The sequence below is a fragment of the Lycium ferocissimum genome, chromosome 12 (assembly GCF_029784015.1).
Source record: "Lycium ferocissimum isolate CSIRO_LF1 chromosome 12, AGI_CSIRO_Lferr_CH_V1, whole genome shotgun sequence".
In the NCBI taxonomy this organism is placed as follows: domain Eukaryota; kingdom Viridiplantae; phylum Streptophyta; class Magnoliopsida; order Solanales; family Solanaceae; genus Lycium; species Lycium ferocissimum.
The window spans coordinates 35,751,786-35,774,466 of NC_081353.1; the positions used below are offsets into that span (position 1 = coordinate 35,751,786).

At 32.5% G+C, this 22,681-nt stretch overlaps 3 protein-coding genes across 4 annotated transcripts in view; 1 reads left to right on the forward strand and 2 right to left on the reverse strand.

The window, feature by feature from the left end:
• LOC132040354 (pto-interacting protein 1) overlaps positions 1 to 880 on the reverse strand; it is a 7,982-nt gene extending 7,102 nt beyond the window's left edge. The window contains exon 1 of one of the 2 annotated variants that reach the window (XM_059430985.1): positions 729 to 880. The gene's annotated coding sequence lies outside the window, so the exon portion shown is untranslated. Of the gene's footprint in view, positions 1 to 696 lie in introns of both variants that reach the window. The other variant, XM_059430984.1, reaches the window with a different exon arrangement.
• Positions 881 to 2,582: 1,702 nt separating this feature from the next.
• Positions 2,583 to 3,713, reverse strand: LOC132039255 (uncharacterized). Its single transcript, XM_059429782.1, has one exon. The coding sequence runs from the start codon at positions 3,711 to 3,713 to the stop codon at positions 2,583 to 2,585; it is 1,131 nt and encodes a 376-aa protein (XP_059285765.1).
• Positions 3,714 to 17,648: 13,935 nt separating this feature from the next.
• Positions 17,649 to 21,639, forward strand: LOC132039769 (pentatricopeptide repeat-containing protein At3g06430, chloroplastic-like). Its single transcript, XM_059430286.1, has 3 exons — positions 17,649 to 18,038; positions 19,768 to 20,203; positions 20,576 to 21,639. The coding sequence occupies exons 1-3, from the start codon at positions 17,688 to 17,690 to the stop codon at positions 21,283 to 21,285; spliced, it is 1,497 nt and encodes a 498-aa protein (XP_059286269.1). The 5' UTR covers positions 17,649 to 17,687; the 3' UTR covers positions 21,286 to 21,639.
• The last annotated feature ends 1,042 nt before the right edge of the window (positions 21,640 to 22,681 follow it).

The window sequence follows — 22,681 nt, forward strand, 5'->3', positions numbered from 1 at the left end:
CTGTTTAAAACATGGAACACAACCCCATTTATTAGCAGTATAACTGCTAACAACAAAAAAACAAATCATATCCAGATTCTAATTAATCCACAACAAAGCTGCAGTATAAGCTAATCACAGCAAACTCAAATAGGGAACTGAAAAGGAGTGACATTTAGTAAAAGCAAGAAACATTATAATATCCACATATACAAAAAAAATAAAATCCAATCTTTTAAACTGGGGTTGCCCTTTTTTTCATAAAAATGAAAAATTGAAAGAACCCCAAGATTTATATGAACAAAAAATTGCAGAGAAACAACATAATGACCCAAGATTTCCCAAACAAAAATGAAAAAAGAGTGTCTTCTTAGGTTTGTCCCAAAAAGAGTGTCTTCCGTATTTAGTAAGTTATAATTCAAACATCTACGTAACAATGAGAAGTTATAACCACAAGATTTATACACATCTTTAAACACTCTCTATTTCTTAAACTCCAAGTGTAGTCAAACTAAGACACTTAAATTGGCCGGGAGAGAGTATAAACATATACAAAAAACAAATCTTTTAAACTGGGGTTGCTCCATTTTTTCATAAAAATGAAAAATTGGAAGAACCCCAAGATTGATATTAACACATAATTGCAGAAAAACAACATAATAACCTAAGATTTCCCAAAAAAGGTAAAAAGGGGCTTCTAAAATTAGAAGTACTTACAAGATTTTGCAATTGATATAACGTTCTTGAAAGTGAGGTTTTTGATCTGTGTGAACTGAGAGAGCTAATAAAAAAGGGAAGAGAATAATCAAAAACCAATTTAATAAGCAAAGAGAAAAGTAATATTATGGGATTTAATTAAGAGTAATATAGAAGAAAGAAAGAAAGAATAGTTATATTTTGGGTTATTATTAGTTGTTGCGTCTCTGTCATCCACCCTTGACTTAGCTACTTAGTACTATTTCTGTACACATGTACACACTGACACATATGAAATGATGATGAAAAAGTGTATGCACACACTGTTCTGTGTAAATGGAATGAAATAACACTTCGTTTCTTTTTGGCTTACAATTAGGGTGGGCGTTCGGTTGTTCGGTTCGATTTTTTCAAAGTTCGATTCGGTATTTCGATTTTGATTTTTTTGAGTGAAAATCGAACACCGCACCGAATTAGTTCGATTCGGTACGGTATTTTGAAGTTCGGTTCGATTCGGTTTCGATTTTCTAATTCGGTTTTTTGGCGTTGGTTAAGCAATAGTCACCCGTTACCAAATGATTCATGATCAACATATCAAGAATGTCTTTAGTACCAGCACTAGCTAGCGACAAGAAGAAGAAGCCAAAGACTAGCCAAAGACCAACTTAGTCAGTTAATGTTGCGCGGCCGGCGGCCCGGCGCCGGCACTAATTTTTAAAGAACTCGCAACGGCCAAAGAATCAGCAACAAATTGATTTAAAAAAATATTATATTAAATATTCAAAACCGAAAATCGAAAATCCGAAACCTAACACCGAACCGAACATCGAATTTACCATTTAAAAAAATCGAAACCGAACCGAAACACCGAACACCGAAAAATCGAAAACCGAATTCATTCGTTTCGGTTGTTTTCGTATTTATGCCCACCCCTACTTGCAACTTGTTTTTATGGTTGTTGCGTATTATACTGCGTTGTTAGTTTAAATGCAAATGTTTATTTTGTCTGTTTCTTAATTTTTAATGTATTATATCGTTAAATCCATCGATACGTAACGAATAAAAGTCTCATTTTATGTGACGACGATTTGGTGTTATCGCATCGTTACTTATATTTTTTCTCATTTTTATTATCTAACAATTCTATTTTACCATTTACCTTACTTTTTTATGGTAGCTCTATCCCGTGCCCTACTTTTCTTATAAGTTTATCGTTCAAATCGCTGATGTGTGAGATTATGTAACGACGGAAAATAATACAATTTATCCAAACGTTGTGTTAATTAAACAATACAATACGATACAATACAGCATGATACATTATGAAACAATATGTAAAAACCATCCAAACAAAGTGTTAATGCATATGCGGCCCCCTAAACTTACTTCCCCCCACCCTCCACCCCCTCCCCATTTTGTTATCTTAACTAAATGTTGTTCTTATTGAACCCCTGAACTCATCCTTAAGTGTTTCTGTCAAACGCTATCCGACTTGCATTTTTTTTAAGTTTAAGCCATCATCAAGGGTTATGAATCATTGATGTGGGGCGTTAGGCTTGACCCTACCATGTCTATTAATGCACAAAAAGTTACATTTAGAGGGGGACATGTACCAAACCTCTAATTCACAATCTGTTAAGCTCTCAAAAGAAGTAAAGGGCTAAGCCTATACAATGCCCTTTTTAACAAAAATGTACATCATCTAGCTAACAAAGAAATTACTTTTATCTTCTCCTCATAAAGGGAAGTTGTCATTTATCTAGTTGAACTAAACCTTTAACCTCTCTTGGAAGATTTTGTGAGAGGCATAGAAGGTTTCTTCTCCACTAGATGATGTCAATTTTGCAAAGAAGTCTACCACCTGATTTGCTTCCCTCAAGCAAAGGATTCAGGTTATTTCAGCTTCCTCAACCAAGTTGATAGTATCTAAGACGGTCTTTTTTTATCTTCATGTTGGTGGTTCTCTTGTTAGTGATCATATTGGAAATGATTTGAGAGTCTATTTCCACCTGAAATCTATGGTATCCCTTACTGATACACCATTGTATTCCTTGTTTAGCCGTCAATGCTTCAGCTTGAGTATTTGAATTGCACTGTTTTGGTCTGGAGAGTGCCACGATGATCTTTCCTTCATTATCTCTGATGGCTGTTCCTATTCCTGCTCTTCCGTTGTTGCTGGTGTAGCTTCTATCCAGATTTAGCTTAATGCATCCCATATCTGGTTTGATCCATCTGACTTGTTTGATTATCACCATTGGTTTCAGTCTTTCTATAATATTGCACATTATTGTCCAGTTTCCAGTGATGCTACATTTTAGGAATTCTACTTGTAGAATTGCTTGTAGATTCCATATAGCTTGATATTCCATTTTGTTGATAGCAATCTTTCTTTGATTTCCAAATTTGCATGTTGTCCATTTCTTCCAGATTTGCCAACAGATGATGACAGGAGTAACCTGCAAAATCAAACTATACACTTTATTTTTACTGTTAAAATCCCAGCATTCTTTGAAATTTCTCCTTATAGGTCCTGCATGGTGTGTGATACCAAGGGGGACAGCAATAAGTCTCCATATTTGCCTTGCTGCTTCACCTTCTGAGAAAGTATGCTGCATAAAGTCTAATACTGGGGTGTTACAACATAAACAAAGAGCATTAGATTGATTTCCAAACCTAGATACAACTTCATTAAAAAGCAATTTACCATGAGACAGTCTCCAACTTAAAAAAGAAAATTTGAAAGGTAGAGATTTGTGCCATAGTTTGCTTAGGAAACTGTCTCTTGTTTTGGAAATTCTAATGTTATTCCAAGCAGATTTTTTAGAGTAGTTCCCATTCCCAGATAAATTCCAAATAGGTTCACCATTTAAGTCCAAGGAACCAATATCAATTGAGAGAATATTTTGAATGATGTTGTCAGGAAGAACATTAGTCAAAAGGTTGATATCCCATTCACCATTAGTAATGAACTTTCTATCAGTGATCTTATTGATATTGCTCTCAAGCAGTCTGTGGGGGCTTTGAATCAGAGGTCCCATGTCAGACTACTTGTCTAACCAGAAACTAGAGTTTCCTCCATTAATTCTCCACATGATGTTATGATCAGCATCGCTTCCAGCCCAAACCAAGTTTTTCCATCCCTGAGAGTTATCAGGGATCCATTTTTTTTGAGTAATGTGAACTCTAGAACAATATTTGGCTTTCATAAAGTCTGCTTAGAGAGAATCTTTGGTTCTCAATCTCCACCATCTCTTGATAGACAGAGTATTGGAGATACAATCTAAAGATCTGATGCCTACTCCACCCTCTTCTTTAGGAAAACAAAGATTTGGCCTAGAGCTCTAATGTTACTTTTTCTTCTCAAGAGAAGAACCCCAGAAGAATCTAGCAAAGTGCTTTTCAATCAGTTTCAAAGTATTCTTTGGAGGATTCAGAGCAGTGAGAATGTAGGTGGGAAGATATTGTAGCACACTTTTGATCAAAACTGCTCTTCCCCCAAAGCTTAACATCTTACCTTGCCAACCATTCAATCTTTTTACAACTTTTGTCATGATGAAAATAGGCAATTCTTTTCCTACCAAAGATAGATAGGGCAGCCTAGATAAGTAAAAGGAAAAGATTTGTCCATAAAATCTGTACAATTTCTCAATCTATTGATTCTGTGAGTACTGGTTTTAAAGCTAGTTAAGAAAAAACTTTTATCTTTGTTAACAAGTTATCCAGAAGCCTTTTCATAATTAGCAATCTGCTTCATGACTAATTTAACAGAATTGGTTTTGCCACTGCTGAAGATGACAATGTCATCAACATAAGCCAAGTGATTTATCTGAGGTCCTCTATTATTCATATAAAAAGGAATGAAGTTATCATTCTCATTTAAATTGTAAAGAGATCTTGAAAGAACTTTAGCAGCAAGAATGAAGAGAGAGGGGGATAAAGGATCCCCTTGTTTCAGCCCTTGAGTAGAATGAAAAAATTCATGTCTAGTTCCATTGATAATAATGGAATACCAAACATTAGATATGATTCTGTTAACAATGTTAATCCACTCAGTGCTGAAATCAATTTTTTCAAAACATCATATAAAAAAGACCAGGAAAACCTATCATATGTTTTAGTCATATCTAATTTTAAGACAATGTTGCCACCCTGATTAGGTTTATAAATGTCTTGCATAATCTCGTGTGCCAACATTACATTTTCAATAATTAGTCTTCCAGAGACAAAACCACTTTGATTGACAAAAATGAAGTTCGTAAGCATGGGATTTAATCTTTTGGAGACAATTTTGGAAATGATTTTGTTGGTGTAGTTACTAAGACTGATTGGCCTAAATTCAATCCGACTTACATAGTTTCCATCTTTAATATAGCACAATGCTTATATATATTCTAATTTAATTATGTCATCTTTTAGCTAAGATTAGCAGCAATTGAGAGGGAAAAAAGAGTACCTCTTAATTAAGCTGGCAGTGAAAGAGCAGAAAAAAACCGACACATCCATGACCTAAAGAATAACTTAACACATATCTAAAATATTATTCCACCTTCCCCCAATTTAATTTCTGCTTTTAATAAAAATCAGATACAGAGGGTTTGATAGAAACATTTGAGGACGAATTCAGGGGTTTAATAGGAATAACACTCAGTTGTCGTGTCAAAATGAAAAAAAGGACAAGTTTAGGAGCCGCATATGCATTAAGCCTTTCTTTTTTCTCTTCCACCTTTTTGTTACTCCATCTAGGCTTTAGCCTATTTATAACCTGTTGCTTTTGAAAAGTCAAAAATAGATATTTAAATAAATTATTTTAAAGGTTTAAGGTGTTTGGTCAAAATTATAGAAAAAAAAGAAGCTTTTGAATTGTAATATAAGTTTATTTTTCAGAACCAACAAAAAAATAATCTCTTCCAAGAAGCATTTTTTGAAACTTTAGGTCAAGTACAGATTATTATTTTAATATTGGTAAAGGAGTTTTTCCAATTGATTAGTCAAATAGAAACGCCGATTATCCAAAAATACTTTCTTTCTTTTTTTAAAACATTACTTCTCGGAATAAGCAATTTTTGAAAATTTTGTCAAACAAGCTATTAGTCTAAAATGACCATTTGACCAGAATGACCATTTTTTTTTTAACCATGGGAGTGCCATCAAGGTAAAAACTTGCTTGTGTCGGATGTCTACACCAAATTATATCAAGTTATCATAGTTAAGCGTTTTAATGAAGTGAGAATATATATTAATTAACCATGATTAAGTGAAAAAAAAAAATATAAACACATGAAATACATTTATTGGTTCAATGTAGACATACCATGTAGATAACTTTTTGTCGCTCACTAGTATAAATACTAAGTAACATTTTATTTATCGTGACTTCGGTAAATGAGAAGACTTCACTTAATTTAACTTTTTGTTGGATTTAAACATTGCTTATCATTCAATTGTATGGCCCATCCATAAATGAAGTGACGTGAAGATTATGAGAAGGTAAAATTCAAAATTCGGTAGAGATTACAAAAATTTAAGTTAAATTCGTTATTTGTCTAAATTTCGATGATTAAAATTATATAGACATATGCTGGTAAAAGATAGCATAAATTTAATTGAATAATCAAAAGTGAAACAAATTATCCTAAACACTACCGTTATAAGAAAATTTTATTTATGAATTATGGCAACCAAGGTATTGTCCAAATTAAAAAGAAGAGGAATCAAATTAAAGCCTGCAAATTAATTTTTCCTTTTTCCCCCCCTATAAAATCCTCAAGGCTATATGGATAAATCCAAGTTGAAGTGGACTTTGGGAAATAGTTTCCTATATACTAACAATAAACATGCCTCTTTTAGAAGCTCCGTATGCGCAAATATAGAAGGCTAGTTTTAATTATATAAAAACCTAAATTTTGAAACTCTATTCGAGGCTTAAAAATAGTAAAACCGTAAAAATAGAATTACAAAAAGGATTTGAATCTATAGAAAATATTCTTATTCTTTGCTCTATAATGGATATATATAAATACCAAATAATCCAATATAGAGAAATTTAATCATCAACGAAAACAAGAAAGAATCTCACTCGATTCTTGCCTTCTCTCTTATTTTTAAAGATTCACAAAATCCCATTTCAACTATTAAACTTCTACATAATTCTCCCATCACTTAAGAAAAATTAGCTTCGAAGGAATTCGTTGAATGAGAATAAGGTAATATTTTCTCTTTATGATGCATGTAATGAATTAGTGATTTATCCTTCACATGCATATAGCCATATATACACATTATAAAATACTAGTGATCTTAGAAATGTTATAAAATTGAATTAGAAATACACTAAAAACCTTTCTTTATATCAAAGAGATTCAATAATTAATTAGGTATATATAAAAAATAGTTTATTTTATTTTATCCTATTTGTACAACATAATTTGTCCGCGAAGTAAATTCAATAGAAACCTTTCGAACTACTGACTCATGTACGAAATGACATTTTTGCATCATTCTTGAATTTTTACAACTAATTGTACTTCTCGTCTTCTTGTTTCACATCAAAAAGGTCCAATTTTTTTCGAACTCTCGCATATTAAAATCCAGAAATTGCCAAATTTAGTTATGTAAATGAATTGAAATTGATCTATTTTGTTTTTCTTCTTCTATTTTTTTTTTACATCGTGATCTTTCAGGAGGAAAATTCAAGAAAACCATCATGAAGACCATCACCTTAGCATTGTACGTGACATTATTGATCTTCGTAATCATCATTTTTTCACATATTGAAACCATCGGTAGATCACCTCCAAATGAAAAATTAATTGTGGTGAAAAATAACCACACAAATTATCTTAGCATTCAATGTTTTTCCTTTGATAACGATCTCCCGTTAGAGCATTTGAAGCCAAATCAGGAGTTCAGTTTTAAGGTGAATATTAGAACAATTTTTTCAACTGCTACCATGTTCAATTGCTCCACTAACATGGGCACTTTCATGCCATTTCGATCAAACTATCAATGTGTTACTGATTCAGATCCTTGTCGATGGATGTTTGATGAGAATTTCGCATATCGCTACCATCCCAAGGATAAAAAGTGGGTACTTTATGAGTACAACCCTAACTATGAGTCTCTTAGTAGGGGAGGAGTCGCGAAAGGGTATTATGTCAATTGATAGCTATGTAGCTCGGATTCGCAAAAAAAAAATGTTAGCGGATGGAGGATACAACACTAGTGCGGCGATATTTTTGGAGGATGCAAGCAACAAAAACTAATAGTAAAGAAAATGGTCTAGCGAAAGAGGAATTCATGACTAAATAATGTAATTGGAGAATAAGTTGTCTGGATTAAAATAATCAGGTGGCATAAGCTAACAAAACAGATTCTGGACAATGATGATAAATAGATCACCGAAGAAAAATATGCCAAAGAAGACATAAATTTAACATAGTTTAATCAATCGACTTACATTTGCAAGCAGCGATAGCGATCCATTAGTATAAGAGAAAAGACATAAAATCCCCTCAAACTTGTCCCGAAAACTTAGTTTAGCAAGTGTACCCCTTATTCTCGTTTGAAATAAAATTAATTAGCCCTTCCCAGAACAATCCCAAATTTACGTACATGAGTGTTATACACTTGCCTGACACGTGTATAACACCATTTTTAAATTTTATTTTTGTTCATTTATTTTATTTTATTGTATTCTCCTTCTTCTTCTTCTTTTCCACATCCATGGCAGCTTAAAAGCTGCGCATTGATGGTGGATTTTTTTTCAATTATCAATATTCAGAACACACACATACACATCTAACTAAAATGCATCAACAAATTTGATCTTCTTTTATTTTATGTGTAAAGATCAAGAAATGGAAGAAATTACGAACAAAACTTGGAAAATCACACTTAAACCAAACTTGAAAGCACTCCAACTCTGTAAACTAAGGTAAGTAGCGAATCCATAGTAGCATTTTGAACAATTCCAGTCGAAAGTTTGAAAAATCACACTGTCAAACTTGTTGAAGAGAAAACAAGAAAGAGAAACAGGAGAAAAGAATAAGAAAGAAAAAAGAAAAAAAATAATTTAAAATGGAAAAAATATTAAAAAAACTATAATATGTCATCCAATCATAAGTCAACACATGTACAGTTGGCACCCTTTTAGTGCTGTTTTTTTTCCTGACGCGCTTTTCGAAAGTTGATAGCACTTTCTTGCTACGTCACATGTTAAGCGATAACTAATTTCACTTCAAATAAGAATAAGGGGTACATAAACACACATAAAGTTGTAGTGCTAAACTAAGTTTTCGGAACAAGTTTAAGGGGGATTTTATGTTTTTTCTCTTGTTATAATGCTACTTGGTTATGACTTTTAGGGATCGTTCGCTTTAGAAGCTACTCATGCAGGGATTAGATTAGTAATATAGAATTGTAATGTGAGGATTACAATGCAAGAATTGTATTGCAAGGATTATTTCAAAAAAAAAATGTAGATTATTTATCGCTGGATATTTGATTTGATGAATCATACAATGTATTTTTTTAATTCTTTTTCCAAACAGAATAAATATATGTGTAGAGATTTAGTAGCTCAGTTGGTTCGCTACCGAAACTTTTACCTTGTTGATGAGGGTTTGAATCCCCACATTTGTAATTTCCTATCCTTATATAATAATTTTTTTTTCCTTAACTCTTATGTAATTTTTTTTTTTTTTAAAAGAATAAATATGTGTTGCTACATGAAGAGTTATTTTTTAAGTGAGAATAGTTTGAGTGACTTTGTTCGTACACAAAAATTTCAATGAGTAAAAACAAACTTAAAAAATGAAGCATTTATAAAAAAATAAAAAGAAGAAGAAGAATAAGTTAAAAGCAAAAATTGAACACAATCCTATATTAACACAAACAAACATATATGTCACCAAATTTAGAAAAATGGCAACCAATTCATTTTCTTTATCTTCTTCATCTTCTCTCTTGACTTCAACTTGTTTGGCCGTGAAATCTTGTCGTTCTTCTTCTTCTTCAGTGGCATTTCCAAAGAAAAAGCAGTGGAAACAAGGTGAATATCCAGGATTTACTGAACAAAATGGGTTTAAAAACAATAAGAGAACACTCTTAAGAATCTTGAGAAAAAATTAGATAGAAAGAGTAATGCTAAAGCTTGGGTTAATACTGTTACTGAAGAGCTTTCTGATTATATTGAAAAGAAGCAATGGCTTCAAGCAATTAAGGTTAGTTCTTTCTAAAACCCATTTCATTTCTTGATTTGTTTTGTTTTTGTTTGACTGAGCACAAAATTTAAGGAATAAAAGAGACTTTTGATTCTTGCTCTCCTAAATTAAAGACGTGGTTATAAACTTACTACGTAGTATGTTTGAGTTGTCTAATTTACTGTTGGAAAAAATCTTGAATTCACGGAAATATTCGTAGCTTGAGGCATGTCAATTAAGATACTATCCTTAAGGATATTTCACCCTAAGTGTATCTCCATTCAACAAGCTCTTCTAATACAAAATTAGGAGCGGGGATCTAACAAAGATTAAACAATTTTATGAAACCCGGCAAAAAGGAAGTGAGGAGCGAAGAATGTTTTTTGTTTCTTTCCTGTATTTTCTATAAAGGAAAAGATATTGGAATTTATAGGCTTAAAGTTAAATCGAGAACTTTTGAACGGCTAGCCATAGAGGCTAATCAAAGCTAATAAAAGGTCAGCAAATAACGTGGGACTTGAATACAAATAATAGCACTTAATACTATTCAAGGATATCAACGTGGGCCATCAGTTACTATTTCAAAAAGTTGACAGCTACAGATATTTGATATTATTAGTATATCAAATACTCATTAAGAAAGAATTAAGGAATGAATCTAGACAAAGGTGACCAAAATTCAACCATAAAGGCTGACTAAAATCCAGTTACAAAACGTTTGGGACAATCAATTTCTCTCATTAAGAAATCTGCCACTAAGGCTAAAAACTATAGAATTAATACTCTTATTTCAAAGTAGTCTTTAGGAATAGTCCTTCTATTTTTGAGATATTAGATAGAAAATAATATTTTTCTAACACTTACTATATAGAAAGATTACTAAATATAGAGAGACGCTCTTTTTGGGACAGACCCAAAAGAAGTAAGAACGATTAGTAAATATAGAAAGATATGATCTTTCTGGCACAGACAAAAATGACGATTACTAAATATAGAAAGAGACACTCTTTTTAGGACAAAGAAGAAAAGAAAATAAGACACTTAAGTGATTTAATAAAGTGAGAATGTGTATTAATTAAATCATGATTAAGTGAGAAAAATTAAAATACTGACATATAAAATGCATTTATTGATTCAAGGTAAACCCGATATAGATAACTTTTTATCGCCCACTAGTATAATGGTATATATATTAATTACTAGGTAATGCCTTATTACCCTAACTTATATATGACAAAGAACTCAGTTAATTTAATCTTTATTGAAATTTTAAAATTGCTTATCATCCAATGGTATGACCGGTCCATCAATGAAATGACATAAAAATTATGAGAAGTTAAGATTCAAATTTTTGCAGAGATATAAAAAATAAAATTAAAAACTAATTAATTCTTCTTTACTTATCTAAATTTTAACGGTCAGAATTAATATATTTGTTGCTAGTGAAAAATAACATGAATTCAGTCAAACAATCAAAGTGAAAGTAGTTAACCTGCACGTCACCATTATAAAAGAAATTATTTATGATTTATCGCAACCAAAGTATTATCCCAATTTACAAAGGAAGATGAATTAAAGCCTGCAAATTAAAATTTTTCCTTTTTCTTGTTACAAAGGGTGCCTTTTCTATAAAGGGAAAAAAACATAAAAAGACCCCTGAACTATATTCGGATTTTCAGTAACACGCTCAATCTTTGCAGGGACCTTATTACCCTCCTAAATAATTTTTAAATGAAATTAAGACCACCCTGAAATTGGACAACCAGATTTTTGGTATAAGGGTGTTGTACACGTGTTTGTATATATTTTGTAAGCTTTTTTCATTTTTTTTTCTTCATATTACATTTCTTTTTCTTTATTTTCATTTTCTTTCTCTTTCTTTCACACCCACTCTCCCTTTCCTCATTTTTGTTGCCACCACAAATCTAACTAGAGCAATTAGTCATTAGGACAGACCTTAGGAAAAGTGATAGATTTTCTTTTTCAGATTTGCTGGTGGTCGGTCGGTGGTGGTGGTGGTGTAAAGGTGATTTTCATGCTATTTTTTTGAGTTTTACAGTGGAAGGAAGAAAATGGTAGCCTTTAATTTTATCTTTTTAAAACTCCATTATATATTTTACAAGATCCCATTCTACATTACTTTCATGTCGAGATGGTCTGAAATTTTGACATTTAGTCTCTTTTCATGGAGATTGAATGAATGATATAGATTTGAATTTATAAAAATGTGGAATAGGCAAAAGAAGACAAGGCTTTTGTTTTAAGCATTTGAATATTTTTCTAGAAAACTCATAATACGATTCAATGATGGTGGTTCACCAAATTAGCTGGGTAATTAGCCGATCTAGAGAAAGAGGAAAGTTTGAGGTGATGAATGAAAGGAATTCTTTTTAAAAACGGAAAAGGTCCAGATCTGTCCTTCTACTATATGAAATTGCATGGATATGCCCGTCGTTAAAAGGTGGTCTCACATATGCCCTTAACGTTACTTTTTGGTTTACTCATGCCCTTGATTTAACGGAAACCCGATAAAAATATTGGAGGGCAGATTTGTGCAGTTTCGCATAGTATAGGGGCATATTTGATCCACTGAAATTCCTAAATATTATGACAAAAAATAAAAATAGGGCACAAAATATCATTGCATTCTAAAATATTAAAATCATTTGTAATTACAATCCATGCATCCACCATTACATTACATCTAAATTATACAACTAAAAGATCAAATGCAACTATAACCATCTTTTAAAGATTGTTTTCATAAACAAGAGCACCATTTTCCTTTTTCAAAAGATTTGTTTTACTAATGAGGATATCATTTTTATTTTTTCAATTTGTTGATGACCTAGATATTTTTCGTCTTCCCAGTCCCAATATCTACATGATAATGCATGAACAATTGCCGCACAAAACATAAACATAAAAAAAATTCATTACAGATTTGCCACAAAAAAAAAAAATCACAAGGAAAAAGAGATAACTTACATTAGACTTATGACACCTGAAAAAACGTCTCTTGATCTTTGAAAACTTTGATAACAATAATAGAGAGAATATTACATTTTAAGCATTTTTTCCTACATAAAATTCAATGTGGTGCAGCCTCTTTCGAATTCCATGCATACGTAAATTTAGTAGATCTGTAATGACTTGTGATTTTTTTTTTTTTGTGATCTGTAATGACTTACATTAGACTTGTGATTTTTTTGTGCGGCAGTTGTTGCATGCATTATCGTGTAGATATTGGGATTGGGAAGATGAAAAATATCTAGAAAAAACTATCCATATCATCAACAAATTGAAAAATAAAAATGATATTATCATTAGTAAAACAAATCTTTTGAAAAGGGAAAATGGTGCTCTTGTTTGTGAAAACAATCTTTAAAAGATGGTTGTAATTGCATTTGATATTTTAGTTGTATAATTTAGATGTAACGGTGGATGCATGAATTGTAATTGCAAATGTTTTTTATGTTTTGGAATGCAATGGTAATTTGTGCCATATTTTTGTTTTTTTGTAATATTTAGGAATTTCGAAAGGATCAAATATGCCCCTATACTATGCGAAACTGCACAAATCTGCCCTCCAATATTTTTATCGGGTTTCCGTTAAATCAAGGACATGAGTAACCCAAAAAATAACGTTAAGGGCATATGTGAGACCACCTTTTAACGACGGGCATATCCGTGCAATTTCGTATAGTGGAAGGGCACATCTGCACCTTTTCCGTTTATCAAAAATAAAATTAATTGTATTTCCAAATAAAAATAAAGAAAGAAAAATATATCAGCTTTAATTTAGTGATAATAAATAAATGTAATTAAATATAAATAAGTCAATTAATAAGTGACACGTGTATATGCTAATCAGCTTTTAATTTATCTTTGGCATCTCACACTCCTCTAAGAGAGTGAACACAAACTCTCTGTCACGTCATCACTTAAGGATATGTTAATTCTATTTAAAATTTGTTCAGGGGGGCAATACGACTCCCGCAAAGATTGAGTGTGTTATGGAAATTCAACCATAGTTCAGGGGTCGTTTTTCTGCGTTTTCCCTAAAAATTTTCAAGGCTATATGAACAAATCCAAGTTGAAGTGGGCTATGGAAAATAGTTTCCTATATGTACTCACAATAAACATACTTCTTTTAGAAGCTCACGAATACGTAATTGTCTCGTATCCACAAATATAGATGGTTAGCTGTAATTATATAAAAACTTAAATTTAGAAACTCTATTCGAGGCTTAAAAATAGTAGTAAAATCGTAAAAATAGAATTACTAAAAGGATTCGAATCTACAGAAGAAATTCTTATTCTTTTCACTAAATGGATATATATAAATACCCATTATAGAGAAATTTAATCATCAACGAAAACAAGAAAGAATCTGATTCTTACCTTCTCTCTATTTTCAAAGATTCACAAAAACCCATTTCAAATATTAAACTTTTACATAATTCTCTCATCATTTAAAAAAAATTAGCTTCAAAGGAATTGATTGAATAAGAAATAAGGTAATATTTTCTCTTTATCATGCATGTAATGAATTAGTGAGTTATCCTTCACATGCATAGACATATAATAGTGATCTTAGAAATGTTATAAAATCTAAATTAGAAATACACAAAAAACTTTCTTCATATCAAAGTGATTCAATAATTTAGGTATATATAGAACACGTTAATTCTATTTAATCCTATTTGTACAGCATAATTTTCCGGGAAGCAAATTCAATAGAAACATTTCAGACTATTGACACTCCCCATGCACGAAATGACATTTTTGCATCGTTCTTGAATTTTTACAACTAATTGTACTTTTTATCGTCTTGTTTCACATCAAAAAGGTGAAATTTTCTCGGACTCTCGCATATTAAATTTAGAAATTCCCAAATTTATTTATGTAAATGAATTGAAATTGATCTATTTTTTATTTTTCTTCTTCTAATTTTTTTTTTACATCGTGATCTTTCAGGACAAGAAAACCATCATGAAGACCATCACCTTAACATTGTACATGACATTATTGATCTTCGTGGTCATCAATTTTTCACATGTTGAAGCCACCGGTAGATCACCTCCAAATGAAAAATTAATTGTGGTGAAAAATAATCACACAAATTACCTTAGCATTCGATGTTTTTCCTTTGATAACGATCTCCCGTTAGAGCATTTGAAGCCAAATCAGGAGTTCAGTTTTAAGGTGAATATTAGAACAATTTTTCCAACAGCTACCATGTTCAATTGCTCCACAAACATGGGCACTTTTGTGGCATTTCGATCAGACTATCAGTGTGTTACTGATTCAGATCCTTGTCAATGGATGTTTGATGAGAATTTCACATATCGCTACCGTCCCAAGAATAAAAAGTGGACACTTTATGAGTACAACCCAAACTATGAGTCTCTTACTAGAGGAGGAGTCGCGAAAGGGTATTATGTTAATTGATAGCTATGTTGCTCAGATTTCCCAAAAAAAAACATTATTGGATGGAGGATATGACACGAGTGCGGTGATATTTTTGGAGGATGCAAGCAACATAAACTAATTTCATAAAAAATGGCCTAGCGAAAGGGGAATCCTTGACTAAAGAATGTAATTGGAGAATATATTGTCATGATTAGAATAATCAGGTGTCAGGCAGCAGCTAACAAAACAGATTATGAATGATGATGATAAATAGATCACAGAAGAAAAACATGCCAAAGGAGACATAAAGTTAACATGGTTTAATCATTCGACTTATATTTGCAAGCAGAGGTAATAGTCCATTGTCATAATGCTACTTGGTTATGACTTTAAGATAGCTCTCAAATTATTTAAGTTTAGCGTTGAATTACTTAGGAAGCTAGTCATGTAGGGAATGGATTAGCAATATGGGATTGTAATGCATGAATTAGTAATGCGTGAATTGTAACACATGTATTAGTAATTCAAGGATCACAATACATGAATTGTAATGTAAGAATTATTTCAAAAAAAATAAAATGGTAGGACTTATTTGTCGATGAATATTTGATTTATTATATCATACAATGTATCTTTCTTAAATTTTTTCTAACAAAATAAATTAAAAAAAATCTATATGAACAGTCATTTTTTTAAGTGAGAATAATTTGAGTTATTTTGTTTGTATATACTCCTTATGTTTCAATTTATGTGAATCTATAGCTATTACCACTATTTACGGAGTCTATGAGATGGTTCTTTGCCCACATTTTTCTTACAATTTTTTTAAACTATTAAATTATAAATTATCATGACTTATAGTACTTTTATATAGTTTCTAAATATATAAATTTTATTTTTATAAACTTGAAAAATCTATGCCAAAATTTATGATCAAAGTTATAAAGTTTGACCCTCGTACTCCGAAAATGTTCACATAAATTAAAACAGAGAGAATATTTTTTTAATGAGTAACATTCAAACTTACAAATTGGAAATTTATATATAAAATAAGTAAAACCAAAATGGAACACAATCCTATATCAACACAAACAACCATATTTGTCAATCGTCGCACTACGTTTGCATAGTGGGGTTTTTGTTTCTCGAGTGGTTCGCGAGTTATTGCAGAATGAGTAGGTTGCCAGTGTGGAACCAAAGATAATGGCTGCGGATTTCCTTAAAAGTTAAAAAAAAAAAAAAACATATTTGTCAAAAGAAAAGATAGTTTCTATTCACAATATCTTATATTCACTTGTCACTGCATATTGTAAACAGACTGTTTAATATAGAAAAATGGCGGCCAATTCATTTTCTTGATCTTCCTCATCTTCTCTCTTGACTATTAAGAATATTAAAGAAAAAATTGGATAGAAAAAACAATGCTAAAGCTTGGGTTACTACTGTTCCTAATGCTCTTTCTGATCATATTGAGTGACTTAGTTTGGAGGGTTATTAGCACTTTTGGTCCCTCATTTATTGAATAAATTTTAATTTTGCTCTCTGTAATATTTGACTAAGCATAGTTAACCTTCAATTAATAGAAATCTGCACTTTTAATCCGTTTGCTTGTGAATATTCACCAATTCGCATTAATTATTAGTTATTCCGCCACTTAATTACCCATTTATTATGTTAAGTCGGTAACGGATATGTTAAATTGGTACCGTTGCTCTATATTTTACAGTAAATATATTACTAAAAGTAGTTCAGATACAACATACCTCATACATAAAAGGACTAAAAGCACACATTTTGATTAATTAAAGATTAAGAACCAGTTTGGCCATGAGAATTTTTCACTTTTTTTTGGGAAAATACTTTATTTGGAAATCAACGTTTGACCATGAAAATTTCAAATACAACTTAAAGTTGTATTTAAAATTTGAAAAACACCTAAAGCCTTTTTTTACTTTTAGTACATTCAAACAACTAAATACTTTTTTCAAAAACTATAACCACACTCAACCCATCTTCAATTCCGCATTCAATATTCCAAATAAAATGAAAAATATTTAATTTTTATGGCCAAACGCCTACTAAATGTGTTTCATTAGATATCACAAAAATCAAAATCAGAATTTACCGATAGACCACAAATCCTATCGTATAAATTTTCAATGAGTAAAAACAAACTTACAATAACACATCTACGACAGTAATTACATAAGCGGGGCACAAGAATTATATTTACGCATACCTTTTTATCTCTATCCAAGGTGAGAAATTTATTTCGGATAAAAACAAACTTAAAAAATGTAACATTTATATTTATAAAAAGAAGAATAAGTAAAAGCAAAAAAGTGAACACAATCCTATATTAACACAAACAAACATATATGTCACCAAAATAAAAAAATGTCAACCAATTTATTTTCTTCTTTATCTTCTTCATCTTCACTGTTTCCTTCTCCTCTAATCCATTCCGGTAACCTTCGCCGGCGTTTCAACTCTCTGCAGACACGCGCCGCCACACGCGCCGCCGTGACATCTTCATCTTCAGTTGTATTTCCAAAGAAAAAGCAGTGGAAACGGGGTGAATATCCAGGTTTTACTGAACAGAATGGGTTAAAAAACAATAAGAGAACTCCCATTAAGAATATTAAGAAAAAATTAGATAGAAAGAACAATGCTAAAGCTTGGGTTAATACTGTTACTGAAGAACTTTCTGATCATATTGATAAAAAACAATGGCTTCAAGCTCTTCAGGTTAGTTCTTGCTAAAACCCCTTTCATTTCTTGATTTTGCATTTTTTTCAATATCCTTATTTAAGGGGTCGTTTGGTATGGTGTATAAGAATAATGCTGAATAGGGTCTATTAGTAATGCTGTCATTAATTATGCTGACATTATTTCTTATCCACTGTTTGAGAGATTTTTTAATTTTGTCGTCCTAAATTAAAGATATGTGTAATATACTAAATGTTGTTTGAATCTTGTGGTTATAACTTGCTACTATGTAGGATGTTTGAATTGTCTAACTTACTAAATATAGAAAGGGACACACTTTTTGGGATAGACTAAAAAGGAAAGTAAGACACTTAAATTGGGATGGAGGGAGTTTTTTTTTTTGTGTAAAAACCCCCTTGCTATCCCTTAGCCCCCTTGTGAATTTTTTTGTTACTTGAAGTAAGGGCTACTTAGTTTCTTGTAAAGGTTCCTTTTCTTTTTGTTTTTACTTTTGGTTGAGAAATTAAGGTTAGCTAAAATGAGTTTATAGGTGCAAGGCTGTGATGGTTGAAGATGCTAAATGGAATGAGCTAGACCTGAAAATAAGGTGTCATATTTGTCATGTTTGCTTAAAGAAATTATAAAATCAATGTAGAGGTAGCTAGAAAAAACATAATGGAAATGAAGGAACCATAGAGGCCATACGAATAGTTAGTTATTGTCGTTACACTTATATTAAATTCTGTGCTTGCTAGGAATCTTCTTAGCCTAGTTAGAGACTTAGTATGTCAGTTTGGGATAATTGTGAGACTTAGATAACCTCTAATTTTTAGAGAATCCTTAGTTTTGCTTATATAATGATTATTTACCATTATTGAAATAAGGGACCCGAATAGAGCTGAGTAGATATAGCGGATTCATATAGCTTAACCTCAAGTGGTTGGGAATTGAAGCATAGTTGATTAATATAAATAAAGTGAAAGAATTACTTGAGTGCTCGATTGCACCATATTTATTTCACGCCTTGCAGCTGTTATGAGCTGTGTGAATGCTCCCGTTGGTGGATTTGACAGAGAAGATTCACCTTTTTCCATCCTTTAGATCTTGTTATCCTGCCCCGTTGCATATTGCAGCTATCTAGCGTCATTTTAGCTACATCAAGCTTCCAGTCATGCCCCTGTATGTTATTACTTTGAGTTCTATCTGCAGCCTGTTACCTTAACTTATTTTCTTTTTAAAGCTCCTATCTCCTGCAGAAAATATCCAGTTCTTCCATTACATTCTCCGCCCCCTTGGCTTGGAAATTAAGAACCATTTTTCGTGTGATATATTAATGGGTTTTTGTTTTTTCTTATCTATTAACTTATTCGTGAACAATGTGATTCGTTCTTACCTATATACTGTCCAAAACTGGTGTAATAACTTCATTCAGAACCACCCAGTGCCTTAAGCTCTTTGTTTGGAATGGAGTATCACTTAGCTGAATTCTCGAACAGTTTACTATGCATTTTTTGCACACATAGAGTTTTGCCACATCCCGTATCCCCAAAAGCGCTGAGGACTGAGGTAAATGGAAGGTTACCTGTTTTCTTTTTCTTTTCTTAGGTAATCTTACTGCATCTCATTGATTTTTGTGCTTGCATTCAGATATTTCTTGCATCGTAACTACTGCTGGTGCGTTGCCAATTGGATGTCTGCTCTAACTCTTTTCTTTTTTCTTTCCACTTCCAAACGTATGGTTTCGATAATAATGCATTTTTGCTTCTAGGTATTTGAAATGCTAAAGGAACAGCCCTTTTATCAATCGAAAGAAAGTACATATATGAAGCTTCTTGTTCTTCTTGGGAGATGCGGGCAACCAGGGAAAGCACAACAACTTTTTGATACAATGATTGAAGAGGGATTGGAACCCACTACAGAATTCTATACAGCCTTGGTTGGTGCTTACTGTAGAAGCAACATAATTGACAAAGCATTTACTATTCTTCTCCGGATGATTGAGCTCCCTGATTGTCAGCCAAATGTTTATACATACAGTATATTAATTAAGGCATGCGTGGATGCATCCCGGTTTGATCTGGTTGACTCTCTTTATGAACAAATGGCTGAACGTTCCATAGTTCCTAACACTGTCACTCAAAATATAGTCTTGAGTGGTTATGGGAAGGCAGAAAAATATGAAGAAATGGAGAAAGTGGTTTCAGGTAGGGGTGTAAATGGGCGGGCTAGGCTGATTTTGACCCGCCCAAAAGTTACTTGGGCTGAAATGAGCTAAAAAGCGGGTTGTAACCCAACCAGTCCAATTTTTACTACTCAAGTTTTAATTTCTTTCTTTGTTTTTTTATAATTTTTTAGTACCTAATATTTGTTTTTCTCTATTATGGCTATATATAACATATCAAATTAAAAAAAATGTCTTTTTGAAAATATTTGACAAGATTTCTTATGGGTCAATTCGGGCTGCCCCAATATTTTATGGGCTGAGCTAATGGATGGGCAGGTCAATGATCAGCCCAAACTTGGACGGGTTGGCGGGTCATGTTCTTATGGGCTAATTTTTCCACCCTTACTTTCAGGAATGCTCGAGAGCATAGACAGCAGACCCGATATATGGACGATGAACACTATCCTGAGCTTATTTGGCAACAAGGGGCAGATTGAAATGATGGAGAAATGGTACGAAAAGTTTAGTAATTTTGGTATTGAGCCAGAGACGCGAACATTTAATATCCTTATTAGTGCTTATGGGAAGAAAAGGATGTACGATAAGATGTCATCAGTGATGGAGTACATGCGTAAACTTTCATTTCCATGGACGACATCAACTTACAACAATGTCATCGAAGCGTTTTCGGATGTAGGTGATGCGAAGAATATGGAGTATACATTTGATCAAATGCGTGCGGAAGGTGTGAAAGCCGACATGAAGACTTTTTGCTGTCTCATTAGAGGATATGCAAATGCAGGTCTTTTTCCTAAGGTGATCAACACTGTCCAATTAGCTGGGAAGTTGGAGATACCTGAAAACACTTCGTTTTTCAGTTCTGTTATTTATGCTTGTGCAAAGGCAGAGGACTTAATTGAGATGGAGAGAGTTTTCAAGCGAATGAAAGATAAGCAATGCCGACCAGATGACACGACTTATTCTGTTATGGTTGAGGCATATAGAAAGGAAGGTATGACAGACAAAATCTATGATTTGGAACAAGAAAAGCAGATGATGTCTGCCTCAGAGTTCAGTGACAGCCTTAGTGATGAAGTAAAGCTAGAGTTAATGCCTACTTGAAAAAATTCAATTTAATTTGAGAACGCATTTTCTTCTGAGCTGTAGATTGATAAGATCACTCAGTTGTCTGCTTGGAACGGGTAACTATCCTTGTCTGCGAGTTTACAAAGAGGTGAACTTAAGGCATTAACGGAACACTTCTACTCGTATCATCGTTAGCTCAACCTTTTATCATGTGGTATTTGCCATGTTTGTTGTTTAACTTGGTATTAGGAGCGTCTTCTTTTCCAAAAATAGCGAGCTATCATGTCGAGTAAGCCACATTTGTAAGTTCCAAGCAGGTTGATGCTGCCCTTGGTACCTTTTGGTTGTTGCCTTTTATCGTTCAAATACCAATTCAGGTTTCTATGTGTATTATACGATGTATTCCTAGTACTAGTTTCAGTCTTCATTTTTCTTTTTATGGCGAAACATCTGTTTTGTTGGTAATGCAAATGAACGTCACCTTCGTGGTTTTCAAACAAATCCAATGTTGGGCCAAGCCTTGGATAGTCTTGCTCATGGAGTTGTATTTTTTCATTAGAGATTATAATCTGGAGCAAAATGAAGATAATGTATTGGCAAGAATGTTAGGTCATAATGAAACTATCATATCTCATTTAAGTTGGGCCACCCTCTTCATACCCTGACACTTTATGTTCACAATGACATCATGCTTGCTTTTGGCACTCCAGAGCCTCTAGACACTTTATGTTCACAATGATGTCATGCTTGCTTTTGGCATACATATATTAACCATATATTACGAAATTTCGGTCGATTCTTTTTCTAAAATCACTGGACGGACGGAAGGGGAAAGATTTTGAATCTTGAAAGATTGAAATCTCAGCTAGTGAGATCAGGAGGGTTAGTATCCTCTTAAGAAGGAATACCAACTATAATGAATGGAATTGCATGTCTGAGCCTCCACAAACAAAATCTATTCCTTAGGTTATCCCAATATAGAGAAAGCTACAAGCATCTTAAAACAAAAAAGTACAGTTGGGGGGAATATAGTGAGTTTCTGTGGCATTAAATCTGGCATCCACCGGTTCGATCATGAAGCAATTTGCTGGCTGTGGAAGGGTAATACGAAATGCCATGTGACTATGGCAAGCAAATACAAGCAAACTAAGTATACAGACAACTCTGAGAGTTCCATAATTGAAAGAGTTGTCATCTTTTATACAAACAGAATACCACATTAGGCCTTAATTTTGTCACTGGCTTTCTGTGTCCCCAATGAACAATGTGCAGTAAATAGAAATGCATATCCTGATCTCTTTTGTGTATGCACTTGACTATTTTGCTGAATACCTATTGCTTTCTACCAGCACATAGATTAATTTAATGGTAGAATTACTCAGTACTTATATTGCTATAAGCAAGAGCATTACAGATAATCGTTTTTTAATAG

Bases quoted from the DNA above. Each gene is read 5' to 3' on its own strand.
- LOC132039769 (XM_059430286.1), top strand. From the start codon at position 17,688: ATGTCAACCAATTTATTTTCTTCTTTATCTTCTTCATCTTCACTGTTT. The intron at 18,039-19,767 runs GTTAGTTCTTGC...TTTTGCTTCTAG, and splicing joins AATGGCTTCAAGCTCTTCAG to GTATTTGAAATGCTAAAGGA. The intron at 20,204-20,575 runs GTAGGGGTGTAA...CCTTACTTTCAG, and splicing joins AATGGAGAAAGTGGTTTCAG to GAATGCTCGAGAGCATAGAC.
- LOC132039255 (XM_059429782.1), bottom strand. From the start codon at position 3,713: ATGGGACCTCTGATTCAAAGCCCCCACAGACTGCTTGAGAGCAATATC.